Source organism: Mugil cephalus, chromosome 6, assembly GCF_022458985.1.
Source record: "Mugil cephalus isolate CIBA_MC_2020 chromosome 6, CIBA_Mcephalus_1.1, whole genome shotgun sequence".
In the NCBI taxonomy this organism is placed as follows: domain Eukaryota; kingdom Metazoa; phylum Chordata; class Actinopteri; order Mugiliformes; family Mugilidae; genus Mugil; species Mugil cephalus.
In genome coordinates this window covers 15402199-15423703 of record NC_061775.1, presented here as the reverse complement: position 1 = coordinate 15423703, position 21505 = coordinate 15402199, and the positions used below count along the sequence as shown (strand labels likewise).

General features: G+C 40.5%; 1 protein-coding gene across 1 annotated transcript; it reads right to left on the bottom strand.

Moving 5' to 3' along the window:
* Window positions 1–3803: 3803 nt before the first annotated feature.
* Window positions 3804–10157, bottom strand: LOC125008917 (aquaporin-4-like). Its single transcript, XM_047586323.1, has 5 exons — window positions 9849–10157; window positions 8257–8695; window positions 7465–7629; window positions 6964–7044; window positions 3804–5957 (listed from the first exon to the last, which is right to left on the bottom strand). The coding sequence occupies exons 1-5, from the start codon at window positions 9881–9883 to the stop codon at window positions 5697–5699; spliced, it is 981 nt and encodes a 326-aa protein (XP_047442279.1). The 5' UTR covers window positions 9884–10157; the 3' UTR covers window positions 3804–5696.
* Window positions 10158–21505: the final 11348 nt, after the last annotated feature.

The following is a 21505-nucleotide window of genomic DNA, read 5'->3' as shown; positions in this document are numbered from 1 at the left end:
CCACCCATGCATACCTCAGTGTAAGACCTGGATGTAAGAGTCACCGGAAAGCAAAAAAAACATTTTTCAGATTTGAATGACTAATCGGTGTTATACAGCCTCGGTGTAGATTAATCAGAAAAAGCAGATAGTTCTCAAAGCCCCACAGGGGCAGTGATATTTGTTTGTGCTCTGGGGCATGTCGCCAAGAAGCCAGAGACACTTCACAGACGTGAGGTGCCCTCGCATTTTAATTGTCGTTCGCCAAGCATGCTTTAGACCTTGCAACCCAATTAGCAATTAGCCAGCCTTTTACTTGGAGACCTTTGCTGTGGTGTGTGATTCTGGCCTGATTTCTATGCAGTTTCTGCAGACGCTGATAAGAGCACCCGCAGTACATACGCAGTTTTTTTTTTTTAAATTTAATTTTATGATGATTTGCATGTCAGGACTGCTGCAGGGCAATGGGAAATAACATGGCCTGTCTTCAAAAGGAGATCGGTACACCAAGCACAGCAAAATGTGTAGGATTGCGTTTTTTTTTTTTTTTTTTTTTCTTTTTTGAGCAGGCAGGTAATTTGCTCCCTGACTAATCTGCAGAGATAGGGAAGAAGTTCAGAAAAAGCACTCGCACAAAGAAAAAGCTTTAGCTCGGAGGCTTGTCAAAAAAAAAAACTGAGGAAATTAAGACCAAGGTGTAAAGGCTGGAACAGACCTCAGAGCAAATGAAGGGATGCGCGTGAACACCTTTGCTTTTTACCAGCACGCATGTGTGTGTATACATGAGCGCATATGTATCTGAGGATAATTAATTTGGTGTGAAACGAGCCATATGAGAGAGAGTGCAAGCCTGTGTGTTTCCATGTAAAGAAAGAGCAAGGCAAGAGAATAAGCAGAGGTTTAGCTCCTAGTTCTTATCAACCAGACACAGAGTTTTACACACTTCCATGGTAATCCAGCACATCAGCTGTTGTTCTACAAATATCCTCTCAGAGATGCAGCTTTTAGAGACAGATACTGTATGTTCCTGCACTTCAGGCACAGTCAGGTTCATGCTAAATATCTTGTGACGTTCGTGCAAGCTGCAGTATGTAATTAGACTTTTAACCTCGATACAAAGTGTTCCATGTAAAACAATCATAAAAACAGGAATAATTATCAATTAATTCGTTTCAGAAACAGAAGGAAAAACTTCAACATTACCTTCTTGGTACTGGTGTTAAGTGCTACCTAAGGACATAACATCAGTGGAGCGCAACTGGAGAGCAACATCAGTCTATCACTGCTGCAGAAACTTTGCTGATGCTTAAAATGTGAGAGAAAAAGGACATTTAGCAGAAATTATTAGGTTTTCCTAAACTATTGGGACTAGACACACACAGCTGTCACATGGTGGTGAAAGTCTGTACAACTCCATCTATTCAGATTCATCAAATTAATATCAGGGGTTCCAGATTTGGTCCCAATGACAAGGACCTCCTTAACCTCCTGAAACCTGGCATCCTCATATGGGGACATTACGTTTCAGGTTAATTGCAGCTTATTCTGCTTCGTTTACACCTGTTGTCTTCATAAGGAGACACTTTTATCTGCTATGTACTGGTTGGGAAGGGTCAATACACTTGTTTATTTAGGCTAATTAACTTTTCTAGTTTGATACAACATGCAAATTTAACAAATTCACAAGTACTTGTTTGAGGACGTTGGAATTTCATCATTTCCAATTTTGCTTTTGCAATAAAATAAACAGTTTTAGATTTTGGTTACACGTTGGTGATTTAAATTGTAATATAAACTGACAATATTTTTTGCAATTGCATGTGTCAAATGAATGAGACGCATGCCAAGAAAAGCCTTTGTTGTTTGTGAAGAACATTAGAACTAAATAAAGACCAGACCTTTAAGACAGAAGAAGTAAAGACACGTTAACAGTTTGACAGAATAAAGTCTTCCGAGGAGAAGGGTTACCAATTCAACAATGAATTGTGTGTCAGCATCAAATCAAAGAGTGCTTGCAAATAACACGAGAAACATCTTTTCACAAGGTGAACTGAACCTTGAATCACAAACCTGATGGTGCCCATTAGATCAAATAGAGCATCTAAGTAAATGTTAAAGCAATCACTTTCTTATATTTGGTTACTTCGGTGCAACGTACCAGCATGGAGACAAATAAGTATAATCTAGAGAGGTTTTAGAGAATCAGGGAATAGTTTTCAGCCTTATAACTAAAAATAGCTGCAGCTTGGACGGTTTTGGCTTCAGGTTCTACCAGCTCACTGCTTCCTGTAGATCTAGATCAGTGGGCTGGTAATTTCACTTCAGTGGCACTGGATTGACCCTAGGTTGCACCCTTTGCTGCATGTCCTGGAATAATTAAGCCATCCAGTCACTTTAACAGCAATAAAGAGAAATCCCACCAAAAGAAAACATATATATAACATATAAATAATAAATTTATACTCGGGCATCAATAGCTACACCACACAGGCATACCTGCCACCCCACAAGTCTTAACCACCTCAGTCCTCAGTCCAATGGTATAAAAACTAATAGGCGGTCCTCTGAAAGACGGCTGTACAGAAGCGTATTCACACACATGCACAAAGTGCAAGACAGCTGTTGTAGACCTTAGAGAGCTTATTTAGGATGCAGGGACATCTGCTGGTTGAAAGAAGCACACACAGGTCAGGCATTTGTGCCAAATCTCTCCACAGGTGGTTGGGGTTCTGTCCAGCTTAATTCCAAATTGCCGTATTGTCATACGGACATTAGCAACAACAGATTTGTATGTTTACAAAATTTTAAGTATGAAGGTTAAGTATAAACACTGCATTCTGCAAAAGTTGTTCCTAACGTTAATGGTGGCTCTGTTGTATGTATAATATTGATGCTGTGTCCACGTCTCTAAACTGTGATATTTCAGATTGGGCACCAGTAAATACAAATAACTTTCGACCATATAGATAGACGTTTAGTTAAAGTCTTTATTGTCAATAGTTGTGTTTTGTGCCTTTTTTTCTTTTAATTATATCCTCTATACAGATGGAACCAGATCTTGAAGCTCCAGGCTGTTTATTCCAGTACTTATTGATAAGTAAAAGCTGCTTTTGCATGCTTTATTAACTGAAGGGGAAACAAACAGATCCAGATAATACTGGTTCCATAAGAAATATATTAGGGACCAAAGCAATGGACTGATTGAAAAATGGATTCTAATAGACTGAAAGCAAATCTGTTTTTTGGAGTGGTTGAAATGTGTTTGTCTTGTGATTAATGGCTGGTTTCTTCATTGTTTTCATATTTATGCTAAAGCTGAGGTCTAAATCTATCTATTAATACCCAAATTTCTTAGAATAAAGCTGGTATTTTGTGGTCCGTGACAATCCCTATACGTCTAATGGCTAATTTTGTCACTTATCTTGTTTGAGGAAACTTGACTGATACATGTACAAAGGGAATAACTGTCTGTAGTTGTTAGACATGAGTGTCATTAGCATAACTTTGATGTGTTATTGTTACAATGTAGTTTCAAATGACATAAAATGAGTGTAAACAAATTAAAATCAAGTGGTCCTGAAATTGAACGCTGTGGAACACCACAGGTTATTTATACCCTTGACAATGTACTGTATTTCAAAAGTATACAATCTTTCTTTAGAAATAGGATTTAACTCAGACATAACTGCAGAGTTATGAAGCCTCTCAAACTTTATTCTGCAAACCTACGTATCATGTTGCATAAAAGTAGCAGTTGGTGTCAAATGCATGAATCTAAGTTAAGAAAGATCGCACAGACCTGACATGGATGGCACCAGGAAGAATATGGCATAATGTTTTTTAATAATAACGGTAGATATTGCAAAGTTCTCACTAGCTGCCTCAGGGCAACATGCAATCATTGATTCAACTATGAATGATGTAAGGTCATCTTTTAACAAATAGTGGCCCTTTCAACAGGTTAATGTTTCCAACCAAATCCACTGGAAAAAAGAAGAGTAACAGAGTTTAATGAGCAGGTCAAAACCAAAATTTGAATCCCACTGAAATGTTGTGGAGGATTTTGAATTAAGCACTTGTAAGAACAATATCAAACACCTTGCCACTGACCAATTTCTACATAATTTCTTCAGAAGAATATCCTACTGCTGAAGCTCAAGCTAATTTTCCTTGTGGCATTGTTCAAACATATCACCTGGTCTTAATATTGAAGAGACAGCTACAATATTGAATTTTTGTAAAACTATATTACATAAATCAAAAGAGCTGTCTAAAATTATGAAAAAGTTTATGTTGTAACATTAGAGCAGGCCTGTGAGCACTGGTTTTTAGTGTAATAATTTTTCTTTCTGCATAACTAGATAAAATAGACTTTAAGAGAGGGTCAGAAGAAAACAAAACTATAAAATCACTTTGTTGTTCATCGCCTGTGTATTGTGTTGCTGAAGGCAGAATTTGTTTTGTCCCCTTACTATTGGCTCCAGAGACTTAAAGCGCCGCCTAAAAGTATTTTCTCCCCTCAGGACTTTCACAAAGGAAACTCTCACATTGGCTAATGTTCACTTTCATGCATGACACCATCAGGAGGACACGGAACAACCATGGTGTGCACGGCAGAGTGGCAAGGACGAAGCCACTGCTCTGCAAAAAGAACATGCCTGTCTGTACTTTTCTAAACATCAGAACCAAAGCAGAATTGCAGCATCGGAACCGTATGCTGTCCATGAAACACGGGGGACGGTAATGTCCTTGTCTTGGCCTGTCCTGCTGCATCTGGGCCAGGACACTGAAAGATGATGTCAGGACACCTGCCTGTGGCCTGAATCCCAAGAGAAACTGGGTCATGCAGAAAGACTACGACCTCAAGCACACAAGTCGTTCTACAAATGGATAAAGAAGAATAAAGTTTATATTTTTGAATGGCCAAGTCACATCCTGACATTAATCCACAAGAAATTTTGTGGAAGGAATTGCAGCAAACAGTTCATGTGAGCAAATCTACCAACATCTCAGAACTGGAGCTGTTCTGTACTGAGCAATGGGCTAAAATCTCCCCAAGCTGTTATATATGACTGATGAGAAGTTGTCAGAGACATTTAATTGCTGTCATTGCTGCACAAGGGGGTCACACCAGATACCTAAAACAAGAGTTCACTTATTTTTGCACCTCAACAGACAAGTACAAATTATTAATTTTCTACAATAAACAAATACCAAAACATGTTGGTTTCATTTGCTTGATTGGGTTCTCTTTGTCTATTGTCGGGATTTGTTTGAAAATCCGCGGAGAAACGTAGAAAATTGTGAGGGGTGCAAATAATTTTAAGTGGCACTGTATGTCTCCACGGTTGTTGGTTTGGTGCACGTTCTCCACAACATGATGTTTTACCTCTTTGTGTGTCGATGGATGCCATTTTCTAATATTAAGAAGAACGCAATTAAATAAAATGCATGTGCAGTGGCGGTTTCTACATACGTGCCTCCACCGAATATCACAAAATAGAAATTACATAACCATTGCCTTCTTTCTCTTGGCTAAAATGTACAAGCAATCATGGTCACCCATTGGATAAATACTTCCCTCAGTCTTGGATTTCTTTTTCTTCTTCCTTCTGTGACGTTTTAATGTTTTCCACGCCAGGCTACAGGAGGTCAGTCTCCTGCAGAGTGGACTGCCGTTCAGCAGTCCGGACATTGGTTCTGCCGTTCCTTTCTAGTCATACAGAGGATAAAACCTCCCCTGACACCTCCCTCTCCCTCTCCCTCTCCCTCTCCCTCCTCTCAGCTCTCTCCACATCCATGACGGTGAAGAGAGGCTCCTGGGCCGTGACTGAATCCTGCCTGTGTTTGGCAGCAATGAAGGGCGTCTTGATGAAGGCCTCTGAGTAACGTTTCTTCAGCTCTGGGTCGGGACAGAACAGGTATTCATACAGGGCTGCTGACAGAGTCCCACCCAGAACTGGACCCACCCAGTACACCTATGACACACAGGGAACACACAGAGAACTGGTCAACAGGTGCAGCTGCACATATCTGAGCCTGTACTTCGAATTCAAGTTAACAACAGCTTGTTTCTGCATTGGTTTCATTATTAATATTATATATATATATATTCATTATTAATATATATATATATAATATTAATTCATATCCAGTTAGACATAGTTGATTGATTGATTGATTGATTGATTGATTGAGTACTACAGCTTACAGTATGAGTCCAGGAATCTGTCAAAAGACATGGATGAGTGCATGAAACATCATTCTAACTCCGTCAGGAGCGCAGTCTGATTTTCTACTTGACAGTAAATAATAAAAAAAATGTGTAAGCCATTTGATTTGTCGGATGCATACGGCTTCAGTGCATGTATCGAAAACAAACCACATCAGCAAGCAATTTTAGATAAATTAATGATTGTTGAGCATTTCTCTTCTTATCAATGTTTTACATGACAAATTATAAATTGGCTTTTTTGCACACTGGCATAAATATGGAGGAGGGCTCTCTTTTTTCCTCCAAACTACAAGCATGGAATTGCTGATTAATATTGCAAAAGTGCTCTAAATGTTAGTATATGGACAATTTATGTTCACACATTAAGTCCATTTGTTATAGTAACTCCAATCCAGTATTTTAAGAAATATTAAAAAATGTATTTTATAATGCTAGAGAGCAGATAACAAGATAACTACTTAAGTAGGTAGCCTGTATTTAATTATATTCACATAATTGGCTAAAAAGTGTCAAAAACAAAAAAATTTAAAATTTATTATTAGTTTAATTTTGTATTAGTGCTGATGACTTTAATTAAATGCTATATAAAACGAGTTTATTTAGGTTCAAACAAACCCAGGGGATTCAAAACTGGACAGACACAGATCTAGCAATCATAAACACTTACACTTCAGCTTGTTTGAACTATTGAGGCCTTAAAAAAGTTCGCACGGCTATTATACATTTGGATGGACAAAAACTGTAGTTACCCAGTGATTGTCCCAGGTCCATGTGACCACGGCGGGGCCAAAGGATCGGGCCGGGTTCATACTGGCTCCAGTGTATGGGATCTGAGGGAACGACGACAAACAACAATAGAATAATATTATGAGACAAGAAAGAGGGACTTTAATGAGACAGTTGCTTCTCTTTCTTCCACCAAATTAAAAACAAGTTATGTAATTGCCCTCCAAATGATCCAAAAAGTGTTGTGTTATGATCGGACGCAGCCATCAGCAGAATGGCATCATTTTGTTTACCGGCCTGAAAACAACCAGTCAAAGCCATCTTGTTGCCGACACACAATTCAGTTGAAAAGGCAGATTTCTGCTGCAGCGTCAGTACAGTCGAATGTTATGGAACAACCACAATGTGCAAGGGAAGTACTGTAAGTGGAGCATTTTGAGCTACTTGTAAAGCTTAGCGATAAACAGACTCCATACGGTGCTGCAACGTTGGAAGAATAGCTGGACAATTGTTGGAGTACTTACAGCAAACAGATGACCAATACACACAGACAGGCCAATAGCCAAGGCGGATGATCCCTTCAGGTCCGTACGCTTGTGGTCACAGGTAGCAAACACAGTGAAGACGAGCTGAAAGGTGATGAAGAGCTCTACAACCAGCGCCTTTCCCACAGAGATGCCTCCATTCACCTGTGTGAGAAGCACAACAGTCATCTAATCCATTTAGAACTTTTCAGATATTAAACACTACAGAGTCTCTTCTATTGTGACTAATCCAAAAGAACATAGACTGTATATAAATATGGACAACGCATCCACACTTCCTTGCACTGGCCAATGTTTTTATTCTTTTTAATTTCTTTTTTTCCTGTCGCTGCTTGTGTTTGTGTCCTACAGTGTTTATTTTTCATATGGACTGATCGGTGTCTGAAGCAAAGATTGATTGATTGACACTAGCGTTGTCATTATGTCACGGTCTGTTTCTATGGCATCAACTAACTAGCTACAGAAAAATGGGCACTTCAGTAAACTTTAGTTTTATATCAACTATGTAAAATGAAAAATTTATTTTACAAGTGCTTTCGTGTTGTAGTCCGGCCCAAGTCCCATCCACTACCACGGAGGGGGTGGAGCTTATGACCTATACTGCTGCCAGTGCTCCACTTGCTTTCGTCCATCTTTATATGGTGTATGATTTAGAAGGTAAGTAGCACAGTATGCACACTCACGGAGGAATGAATGATGTTACGTTGGTGCAACACAAGCCATGAACAGTTCATTGCTAGTAATAAAATGCTTGTTGTCACTCCTGCTCACCCCAGTGACCCCCATGCCGCCCCTGACAGAGGCCGGGGTAATGCCGTACAAGATGGCCGCTCCCACGATGGCTCCTGTACACTGGGCCAGAAGGTAGAACACTGCTTTAGCCAGACTAAGCTTCCTCGTCACCACCATAGCCGCTGTGACTGCGGGGTTGACGTGAGCACCGCTGATGTGGCCGAAGCACTGCACCATGGTTGCAATGCTCAAGCCAAAGCAGAGTGAAATGAGCACGAGGTCGGGGGGCGCAGGATCCCTGTCGACAGCCCCCCAGTTGATGGTTGAGCCGAGACTGAGCAGGACGAAGACCAACATGGCGAAGAACTCCGCCCCCACACAGCGCCAGAACTCCTGAGTCCAGATGCCCTTAAAAGCAGCCATGACTTTGTCTCGAGTGCAGAACTGACAGTGCGGGGTACAGGGGAAGCAACACCTCCTGGAAAAGATGAAAGAGATTTGACAGTTTAGTTTGTTCGAGATGTGTGCTGTGGGGCATCAAGTTTAAACATCGGTTAAAGGACAGCAACAGAATGATACAAATCTTGGGATTTATCTGACTTCATAACTGTTTTTAATTACCTTTTTTTTTTTTAAATAAATTTGCATTTATACATTTCGCCACAGCTGAAAGCTCTGTATCTGTGACCTGGCGGCCCTGGCCCACATGACTGTAGATTACAGTGGTTTCTTTGTCTCATTGATTTATCTGGGAACGCTGTCGTGCAGCCCCGTAGAAGATGAACACAAAATAATAAGTGGGCCCCCTTTTTACTTTTGTAGTGCAAGCGCACAAACAATGCTACTGTCACACTCTTTTAGCCTCATGTGTTCTCACACTGGTGCACATGTTGAAACTTCTTGTGCATTTTTCCCCAATTGTGTTTGTTCAGTGGTAACTATTATTACTACATACTACCATATTTAATAATATGCTAAGACTTGTCCAAGTGTAGCAGCGGAAGCAATAATAGAGGAAATAGAAATAGTAATATCATTAACAGTAACAGCAATATCCCCACTAATCATCAGCAAAAAGCTGCCAGGCAATTTAACAATTTGCATTATGAGCTCATAACAGAAAGTGAGTAATTCTGGTTATTATATTTCCACCAAATATGCTATCATAATTCGAAAACTTTTCACAAACAGCGTTTAACAAGCAAAATGATGACTTAAAAAGTCTGAATATGTGACAAAATAACCAACATCTGTCTTCATATTACTTTAAAAAAGGTTCTCAAGCTTTACATTGATTTCATTTTCTTCATCTGGTTGCTACACTAGGGCTCTGTTTAACAACAGTGACTTTTCTTCCAGTTCAAGAAGATGCTAGTGAGCAAGAATATATTGTCAATTTCAATTTTGCCAAAGTAAAGTAACTTCCAAAAACTAACAAAATAAAAATAATGTAATAACCCACAAAAGGAATCTATAGAATACTTTTGTTGAAAAACAATGTATAATATATATTAAAATTAGGTTGATTATTAATTTTTTCTTTCTTTCTTCTTCATTTAGTAATCCTGAATACCGTCCAAACGCAGCTCGTCGCACCGTTCGCTCCCGTGCGTCTTTACGCGTGCACTCACCTCAGGCGCTCCAGAGCCTCTCCGCTCTCCGTCATGACTCCGCCAGCCCCGACGGACAGGTCTGCCTTTTATACCCGGGCTCTGTGCGTGAGAGCGCTCGCATGTTTATGGTTGGGGTCTTGTTTATCGTGGTCTGAACAAGGTCACGGACGGATGTCAACAGAAGGGACAACAGGGACAAAATGACGAAAACGTGTCAGGTCCATGGGTATTTTTAATTTTTTTTTTCTCGGTATTTTGCCACCGCACTAATCATCATAACCAAAACACATTATACACTGTACAGTGGCAGACGATACCTTAAAATGTAATGAGCGGGCTTTGCTGAAGTTAAATTCAACTTTAGGTTTAGATGACTATGGATCTGTGCGGACTTATGGATTTTTTCACATTTTGAGATGAGACAGTGTAATATTAAAAGTCACCAGCAGATGGAGAAAGAAGAGCCAGACATCAACAAGATTCTTCAGTTGTTAGATGACAGTTTTTTCTTTTCCATTCAGGTTGGTTTGCACAAATATGCATCTTTCCTGGTTTTATAGGTAAAGACCTGCCCACCCTTTATGGCTCAAAGCTCTCCAGCCACACCTTCATAATCCTCCAACCTGTCTATGATTCCCTATATCTTGTTCCTCCTGCTCCTGTCTCCTCTCTTTTTCTGTCTCTACCTGACTGGCCTCAAGCAGATGTCACTCCAGGGCAGGGGTTTTCAAAGTGTGGGATAGTGAGCCTACCCTGAGGGAACTCGTTTCATTTCATTTCATTTATTTATTCCTTACTGGATAACAGAATTTGTACATAACTGCACACGACATTCTGAAATCAACACCTCCACGATTGGAAAGGAGCAGCAAGAGGAAAATGTTTCTTATATTCGCCTGCCTCCTACTTGAACAGTTAAAAAAAGAAAAGACGGTCTGGCATCACATAAAGTTGATTTTCAGTAGCCTACTACACCAACAACACAAATAAGCAAAACAAAAAACAACACATACAAGTACAAATTCACAAACTCAAAACTATTCATGAGTTTCGAGTGCACATTGACAGTTATTATTTTTTTTTTGCATTTATCTTTTTTAAAAAAAACTCTGACTTGGCTTTGAACATAATTAGTAATGTCTGAAGTTCGATTATCTCTGTAAGTTTCAATAACCCTGATGTAATAAATAAACTTGGTATGTTCTCTAAATTCAACTTGGACAATTCGGATTGCTCTTCTCTGCAATGAGAACAAAGACATTATATTGCTCATGTATTACCCCACACTGCTGCACAATAACTCAAGTAAGGCAATATAAGTGAACAGTATAACATTGTCATTGTTTTGCTATCTAAAATATACTACAGACAACACGTGTGCGCATGCTCCGCAACCACTGTGCTGGCGTATGAGCCCAGGAAAAAACAGCAAATAAAGCCGGTTACAGAAAAAGAAGAACAACTTGAGGACGGTCGCCATCTTATCTGCACCATAAGTACCGCGCACATTACGTACGAGATTGAAAAAGCTGTACCATCTTCTATCTGGTTATTGTTTTAAAATTATTGTCTGCCGCATGAACGACTCCAGTTGTTGATTATATATTGTAATAGGACAACTGAAAAGGAGGCCCACTGAAAAGATACCGCCACCTAGTGTGGAGGAGGAGAACATGTTCCCGTCAGTTATTCAGTTTTCTCCGTTGCATGTAAACTGGGAATAGGACTACATTCAGAAAGCACCTGATAAGATCAACACCTTGTTAAAATTAAATATTTAAATGAAGATCTCTCTGGTCTCATCAGAGAACGTCTATCGGCTTTCCAACTTCAAAATGATCGGACAGTAGGGCATTATTTCAACTGTGGGTCGGATTCTCGGTTGGTGACAAGAATGTGGGCGTCACACCGACACACAGACTTATGAAACTAAACAACACAGATGTAGAAGTGAGATGAACGTTTTCTGGTAAATACTACTGCTGTGTTTACAATGAGAACCAGTACAAGCCAGTGAAGTAAAAGAAGTTTAACACAGCCTTATTCATAGAAGTGACACCTTTCTGAAGTTTAATTTTAAATGATTGGATTTTAAGATGTTCATATGACAAAACATTTTGATAAAAGGTTGAAAGTTGACATGCTTGTTTACTTTTTTCACCATTTCTTGATGTGTGTTAATGTGGTTAATGTCTTTCTGTTTTCATCCCAGTATGACAGACTGGCAACTTCCACGGTGTACGCCTGTAGCCTAATGGGCAGCTTGGACAGGCTCCAGCCCCCTGCAACCCTCTAAAGCAGGGGTGCCCAGTACTTAGATCACATTCAACCAGTAGATTGCGAGGATAGTGTGGGCAGATCGTGTTCAATTTTTATTGCAACATGCCCACACACACACCACAGACATGCACAACATCACCAACTCAAGACTACTGTCTTCCTGAAAAGGACAGTGCTTTTTTTCTAATTTAGTGCAACAATTTTTCTTTTTAGAATATTAAAAACAAAGATGAATAGAGCTTTAAACATTGTACAATTGATGTGATTGAGTGTAGGGTATATAAAGTACATTTATCAGGTAATGAAAAAGAAATAACTGTCATATTTTGCAAGTTGTGACCAGTACACAGTATTTTTAGCATTTTATATGGTGTTTCTGACTCAAATTACTGAAATTATCTCTGACTCAGATAGTATTCATTCACAGTTCATCATTCATTCACAGTATTTTATGAAAATCTCTTTCCAAGGCTTTTTATTTATTTAATTATTGATTTTATAGACACTGTAGATAGGTAGATCTCAGGATAGAATGGAATGAAGTCTTCCCGGCCCTCACTGATGATGTCACATTCCATCAGAAAGTAACTGATGATGTCACAGTCCTATGGTACCTCAGCATTCCGGAGGGTAAACAAAAGCTCACAGATTCCGTTGACATTCAGTTAGTATTCATTACACTAAGAAGACAGTTCGTGATAGCTTAACCTTGTTCAGAGAAGACATTTTCAAGACGAAAACCAAGTTTGAGTGATATGGCAACAAAGACAACCAACGCCATGGACCAAACAACCAGTCCACGGGAAGAGGACCCTCCTCCTACTACAGTGGACACAATCCGCCCCATTGTGGATTCTTTCTTCAAATGGATTGAACCCAAGCAGTGGGCTCTTTTGATCTCAGGAAACCCTGATGACGAAACCAGGTACATCTCTTCTTTTTCAAACAAATGAGCTATGTTTCTGTTATTATTTTATTAGTCAATTTTATTATATTGACTTGGTTTTATTTGTTGTTGTTTTGGTTTGTAGTCATTACTTCTATCTTTTGTGTGAACAAATGGTAACATATTTTTATACGTTTGGTGAAAAAATAACTTAATTTATTTATTCATTCTCTCAAGGTACATGCTGGCGGAGCTGCTAACCAACATGATGGCGCTCATTGTACAATCAACGCTGGCGGAAGTCGCAAGGACAGGAGTTAAACCTTGGGAGTACCTGTCGTCTAGTTTGGGGGACGCATTACCTCGAGCTTTCGCTCAAGCTCTGGACGTTCCAGATGAGGTCTGCCGTGAGAGCTCGCACCCTTTGACGAGCATCATCGTCAAAGAAGCAGCAGCAGCAGCGTGTGTCAGCTCCATGTACTTCGTTCGCATGTACCCAGCGAATCCATATAGAAAGTACACCACTGCTCTACTAACAGTGGATGAAATGGTTGATCGCACCATCAAAATGCTGCAAGAGTGCACAGAAAAGAAACGAGTGATGTCCAAACATCAACCGCTGCAGCTGAAATGCAGCCCAGACATTTCCACACCCAGACACACCCAAGAAGACCGAGAAGATCTGGAGTCTATAAAAAGTGATGTCGCAGAACGTGTGGAAGAGAAACCTGCTCCAGACCGCAACGTGTCTCTAGCAAGCAGGATGAAGACATTCTTCAAAAAGACAGTTTCCAAAATGTCTCCTCTTGCACCAACACAGAAGCCGGACGATACAGAGGTCACATCTGTGGAAGACACAGCTTCGGTGTCCGCCTTTATATCTGAGGACAACCCAGAAGAGGACACAAGACCAAAGAAAGAAGTATTTGTGAGCAGTGTCACAAAGGACCTGATTTCACGGGTCTTTAAAAAGTCAGAGTTGATCAGCGCTACAGATTCCCTAGATGACATCTACCAGTGGCTGTTCAACAAAATCTGGGATGAGGTCAACGGCGAAGATTTAAATATCAACTTTAACAAGTTGAAGAAAGTGGACAAGGCCATTCTCAAGGACCTACGTAAAAAACTGCACTGCTCCAAGAAAATTGTGGGGGTGCTTATGACCTTAAAGGATCCATATATTGAAAACTTGATCGTATCTTCTTTTAAGAAGCAGTTGAAGAAACATTCCGAGGAACCTGGCACCATCACAGAGTTTTTCACAGCGTTAGGAAGAACTTTAACCTACCCTACATACGGTCCCACAATACTGGTGTTTTAAAGTTTAACATCTTCATCTTCACCGGTAAATATTTTTGTACCTTAACATATTTACTATTCTATAGTTTCTCTTGTTTTACATTGTTCTATTTTTTGTGTTTTGCACTGTTGTTCTGTTGTTAAAGTTTTATCTCATCTTATCTTTCTAGATGAATCCAACTCAGAGCTCAAGCAGGAGGTTACCCACTTCCCCTCCCCTTCCCCTCCACTGGTTGCTGCGAGTTAGAGAGCAGTGGAGGAGGGGGTTACTTACATCTGGGGACACCTTCTCCTCCGCTAGTTGCTGCGAGTCAGAGAACAGCGGAGGAGGGGGTCACCTGAATGTGGGGACACCTCCTGTTCCTGACCTGTTTGTGGGTTTACCTTTTCCTCTGCTGGAATCTGCTAGATGAGACCAGTGGAGCAGGAGGACGCCTACGAATCGGTCAGGATTTGAGCGTGTATCATCATCGTGTTGGACACCAGGACCATCTGACATCTGGAGGGCCAGGGATTGATTCGCTGACTTCGGCACCTGTGATGCTGCCTACTTCTCTTCATCTGCTATTGAAAAAAAAAAAAAAAAAAAAAAAAAAAAAACTGTTTGCATTTTTCTTTATGTTAACAAATTAAAAATAATAAATAATACGAATATAAAAAAATATAAAAAGGGGGTCTTATTAACCCTCTGAAAAGACACATATTGCCACCTAGTGTGGAGGAGGAGGACATGTCAGTTGTTCTGCATGTAAACCAGGACTAGGACCGCATTCAGAAAGTCGAACTTTGAGCATAGGTTGATGAAGCTGTACATGCATCGTCAGGACCAATACATGAAATGTCAAACTTTAAATAATCAGGGTCATACTTCCTCTGTTTTCTGATTGCCACAGACTCAATGGGACCAAGTAAAGATCCCTTAGTTAGCTTCTGTTTGTCTGCAACCAAAATTTTGTTGTCTAGTTTTTCTTTCTCACACCACCACGTGACAGCCTTTGCTAAAAAAAAAACACACACACACAAAAACACACATTATGGATCATGGGAAATGGTTAACAGTGACTTCATTTAATTAATTGTTTTGAGACATTATTTATCACATTTATTTAACACATTTACTGTCTGTCCCTAAACCTATGGTATACCTCTCAAGTCCCTGATATATACTGGGGTAATATGTTGCGGATTATTATTAACTTCACAGCAAAACAGCAAGCCAGGCCTGCACTTTGTTAGAGATAGACACACACACACACACACACACACACACACACACACACACACACACACACACACACACACACACACACACACACCTCTCACTGATCGTAACTGGATGAATAGCTGCCAGTGTTTATGCTCCTTCAAGCAAACTGACAAAGCATTACATACACACACACACACAGAAAGTGAGTCTATTGGGACAAAAAGAATAAAATAAAGCAAACAGATGAAAAAAAATAAAATAAAAAAAAGTCTGGGGACAATGGCACCACTGTCCAAAACAGAGTGGGTTATGCAACCTGTCTAGAGAATATTAGGCTCATCAGAGAACCTGGCAATAAAAAATAAATACAATAAAATATTCGACAATTTAGAGTTGCGATCTAGTTGTAATGAGCAACAATATTATGTCACTCAGCATATGTTGTAATGATCAGCTATAGGAATATAAGTGAAATGCACATTTGGCAGCTACTATTCTGCTAAATTACTACAATTATAATCCCCCTGTAGGTATCATTTTCTGAATTTGGTCTGATGGAATGGAAACCCCTGTCCAAGGATGAGCGTTAAGAGTAAACAGTTGTTAAGTGAAACACTCCGACCTGAGAGTGGATCCAAATATGGTCTTAACCTACAGCCTTTTTTTATGATCACAGCTCATCAGCAAGCTGATTATTACCACATCTGCGCATCATCTCAAGTCTCCCACTACTACAAGTCCTACAGCTTTGTACTGCCACCACATTATATTTAAATGTGCAAAATGGAAAGTAGAAAAAAATAATGCTGTATTTGAGCGTTTCCTTGTCAGCCTGGATCGTTTTCGGATTAATTCTGCAGAAATCTGTACGTCTCTGCCCTAAGGCTGATCTGGGAGCTACAGGTACTGTTTGTCGTATTGTCCTTGGGGTTTTAGACTGTGAAATTCTGAACTGGCCTTGTGCAGATAAAATCAGATCTGAATGTGTCCTATTTCTAAATGTCAGTCGAGACGCCTTAAGAAGACTCGGAAAAAGTTGAGATGAAGTTGGCCAATTCTGTGTACGTATAACGCTTTGCGCTAGAAATTCCTTCTAAGAGATCTTTGGAGAAGTAGTTTTATGTAAACAGTATGTTTACTGTAAACTACTGTTTACAGTAAACTAGTAGCGACAACACCGTCTGCTTCCACCTTTTCTCCAGTAGCCCTCAACACCTAGTATCTACAGTACATTCCACCCGCGCCTGCATTTTTGTTTAGCTTTCATTAGTCTCTTTTTCCCGCTCGAATTTGCTCAGTCCATTAAACGGATGCTTTCATCACCACCCTTGAAACGACCTGCAGCATTAACTGTGATCCAAAACCTTTTGAGCCCACACCATCTGGAAGTGGAAAACTGGATGCTGCTACACTGAAAGAGCCACATTAACGCTGTTTATCCCGTGGGCTATGCCTGGGCCGTCCCTTCAGTAAAACTAAAGGAAAATTATAAGGGTGCCGAGGCCGAATGAATGAACAGGCAAAAAATAATAATATCAAAATAATAATACAAATTTAATAATCCGAATAAAAAAAAAATAAAAATGAAGGAGCTAGGAAAGGAGATGGCCACACAAGGGCAGAGACACGCAGCTAATAAACTAAAGCCACACCTAACACAACACAGAGTGCAACAATTCACATTCTCTCTTTCAGCAGAACATTGTGAGTAACGACGACACTAGCACTCTCCTGCTGCAGCAGAGAGGATGTGGGTCGTGACAGGAGAAGGAAGGGAGGAGGACAGGTGGGAGAGAGCAGAGTGTATCCAGCGCTGCCAGAAAGACTACACCGTCTTTAGACGCTGCAAACGGATGTGCCACGAACTGGAAACGGAGTGACAACAAGAACCAGCTGCATGTGTCTTTGCTCCACAACTCCACAATAACTTCTTCCTCCTCTGAATGGAGGAGCGGCTCAGTGGCGCCCTGCGAGGATAAACCTCTGTCAGGCACCAGCACGCAGAGGAAATGAACAGACTAATGCCGCCGACGAGAGGCGCGGCGTCAAACGGCACGCAGGTTTATTTTGATAGCCGTGTGCTTTTGTAGTTAACTCTTTATTTTTTATTTTTATTTATTAGTGCGCCGTGCGAGAGTTTACATTTTTTTCTTTTTGGATCATTTTTTCTTTCCTAACAAACTGGGCTGCTAGTCATGAAAGCCAGCTCTACTCTCTAGTCTCTACGCTATAACAGGCTTCCACTCCACCACGTCACCACATCACAGTCTCAGTCTCCTGGTTGCCATGTTCCCATGTTTTTTGTGATGTGACAGACTCATATTTACTAGATCCCTACTTCCCTGATCTTGATTTTCAACCACCTATTATTACTACGCGGCCTCTAGCTGTGGACCTCCTGGATCTCATCTACTCCGCTAGTTGTGTTCTGCTTCTGGGTTCAGCGGCTAACCTTGAACGACAGAATAACCCGTGGGATGCATTTAGGGTTCACGTTGTGCAACTTTAGCAGTGCACAAGAGCTGAATCGAGTCGCCAGAGCCTCAAACAGACGTGGTGAGACTGATGGCTGTGAAAATCAAACAACAACAGGAGCCTTGCAGCTATCTACTTGGTCTGGTTTTTGTTTTTGTTTTTTTGCTTTGAATTCCTGTCCTCACTTCCTTGACAGACACCTGGATTTCCTACTGTCTGGTCAAAATGTAAAACGCACCATCACCCTGCCAACATCTGGCTGTTATGCCATTTTGTTTGTGTGAATGTTTGAGATGTGAAACGCACTGCGCGCGCCACATGCGCCTGCTCCCGAAGGTTCACCGCATAGACTCCGTATATGTTCCAGTTATCCACCAAGGAGCACGTGTGGCTGACGTGCTACACATTCCTAGTGAGACTTTTGGATTTTTCAGCCGAGCTACAGGTGGCAACGACACAGCACGACATATTGCAATTTGCCTCTCGCAAGGAGATGACAGGCTAAGTGAAAAGTGTGCTCGGGTTGTGGCTCATTTTGCACAGCAGCTGATCAGAGGGAACTCAGGGGCCAGTCTGTCAGAGCATAGACATGTCCTAGTTGTGCAAAAAACAAGGCCTCCTCCATAAGAATAAAAGTCTGCAGCACACGTTTGTCAGTTTAACAATTTAACATGGGAGCACCCTGACCCAGACTTTCCAAGATCATCGTTTCCAGATCACCTCTTCTCCAAAGGGGACTACGTTTCAACATAGGCCACTGGCTCGGCTAAGCAAACTCCCCATTTATTTCTAAATTTCTTTTAAACGACCAGATCTCTCATATTATGACAATAACAGAAAGAAACACATGTTACAATCGGTCAAAGATTTAAAAGAACCACAAACTTTCTCTCAAAAAACTTGAAGCACAAGGTGTTGACCTGACCTCCAAATTCACTAGATCCCAAACTGATCAAGTATCTTTTCGAAGCACTGAAACAAGCCCGATCCACGGAGGCCCCTCTCCTCACCCTAAAGGACCCCACAGGACACTCTCACAAGACCCATGTCCATTCTCTGTTTTCCTGTACATCATAGACAGGTCCTGTAGTTTACACAAATCAATGGAAGAACTGAACAAAGAAGACTCCTGAAGTCATTAGCGTTGCAAAGGACTTTCATCTCGCTGAAATTAAAAATTGACCGCGTCTACGTGACGTTCAGGTCGATAATTTGAGACTCTTTTCTTTGAGAGAGGCCATTAAAAGTCAGTGCAGAGTGATTCTGAGTGACCATTTGTTACCTGATGGGACTAACAGGACTCGCACTGAACAGTTCATCAGTATGAAAAATATGGAAACAACTGACTTGATGAATCTCGGCTTAGTTTACCACCTACGTATGGGAGATTTAGTAAGATATAAAGTAGGATTACAGTGTGCACATGACAAAAAGTGTGGAAAATTATCTGTTCACCCCTCCATGTGATCAATCTAAAGCGGCGCAGTGTTACGATACAGGAGTTTCATGGAGGAGCAACATTTTACTGACAACATTCATACTACTGTTACAGCTTTAACTGAGCTTTTCGGAGTTGTGCCTGGACATGTTTGGGCAGTAGAGGGCAGTACACCACAATACAACAAATACAAAGCAGCAGGCTGGGGCCTTGGCGCTGCATCCTCCCTCTCTCTGATTCTCTCCGTCTTTCCATCATTGTCCCTCACCCTCACTTTCAGTGGTAATAACAATGTTTGCCTTTGTCTCTGATTTTCCGGAAAAAAATAATCAGTATGCTAAGACAATTATCTCGCCCTCTGTCTTTAGCCTCGCAGACCATGGGGGTTTCTGTTCCTGTCTGAGACCGGCTGATTGATTCTGACATTTCCACAGCCTGATCATTTCCTCCTCTCCTGAATATGAATGTGTGCAAACATCTCCTTGGGAATACGGATATTTTTCCTCCGCGTGGCACTGCCGCGTACTTGTGTATGTGCTTCTGAGCGTGAAAACACGCACGTGCACGTGTGCGCTTGCATATGTTTACATTAGTGTGCGACGTGGGTGATTTGTACATCAGTAGACACAGGCACGCGATGTGCAGATGGGGAATGGAGGGAGGCAGATCAGACTTTTTAACAAGCTGATTGAATACGACATCAACTTTTGGTAATACAGGGGTGTCGCACTCATTTTAGTCCGGGGGCAACATTCAGACCCAATTTGATCTCGAGCGGGCCGGAACAGTAAGATAACAGCATAATAACCTATAAGGAACGACAACTCCTCATTTTTTTCCATTTGTTTTAGTGCAAAGAATTACATAGTAAATCAGGAGAATATTAACATTTAATAAACTATTGTTCAAAAAAAAAATTTCTTACAAATAAGCATAATTAGGGCTCATTTCTGTCTCTATGTTTAGCTCTGGGTCTCAGTGTCTCGTCCTTTCCACTTCTCTGACTAAATTTTCATTGAAAAATTGCAATCTTTATATAATTTTCGCACTTTGCAAATTCATACTGGCCAGATTTGACCCTCTGGTGGGCCGCTTTTGTTCACGCAGGCCTTATGTTTCTATTACCGTTCAACTGTGTGGCAACAGATATATGATACAGTTTGGTGCATGTAATTAAATTTAACATCTAAGATGAGCAATCAAATTATCAGGTCAAATTCGACTCTTAGGACCAAAATCAAGTTTGCTTAGTTTTGTGTTGACTCATTGAGCTGCGTTACTCATACACAAATAAGTGAAAACCATGGAAAACAAAAGTGTATCTTTACAGCTTACAAGCTCAAACACTTTGACATTGTTAACATTAAATGAATCATTTGTTTGTTCCATGGAAAACAATGGAAAAGCATCCTCAACAATGTGGAATTTTACCATCAACTCAAACGCTCGTTCCAGTTTAACTAACTGGCTGATTAAGGACACTGAAGACAGTGTTGTGCATTACACAATGTAGGAATTAAGCTACTCTGCTAACCACGGTAATGCAATCAGGACTGATAGGATTTAGAAGTGAGTCTCGAGATCTGATAATCATAATTAGTCATTTCTCACAGAAGGAGATCTTATTTCCCAACGTGGATTCATAAATGTAAATGACGTCAGCTTATATATACATATATATATATGGGAAGACCTGTAAGTCCTTAACTACCAACATTGTTTTGAAATCTTGATATTGTTTTTTTTTAAAACTGTTCCACACAGTTGTCAGCCAGCGCCAGATAAAAAAAATATAAAAGTCTAGCAGCATGCTTTCAACTGATTATATCTGATTAAAAATGACAAGACAGATTTTGTTTTCCTCTGTTAGAGCTCAAGGACTTGCCAAATCTGCCATGATTACCACTGGAAATCACACAAATCATTAAGCGTGTAATAACAACAGACAAGGAGGGGAAAGTTTGGGTAAAGTTAATTTTTTTTTAAGAAATGTGGAATGAGTTGCTGTCCATTTTTGGAAAGACAGTTTTAAAAAGTCGGTCTCCAGTGAGAGGGTTGAATGGGGACGTCCATTTACACAAAGCTGTAAA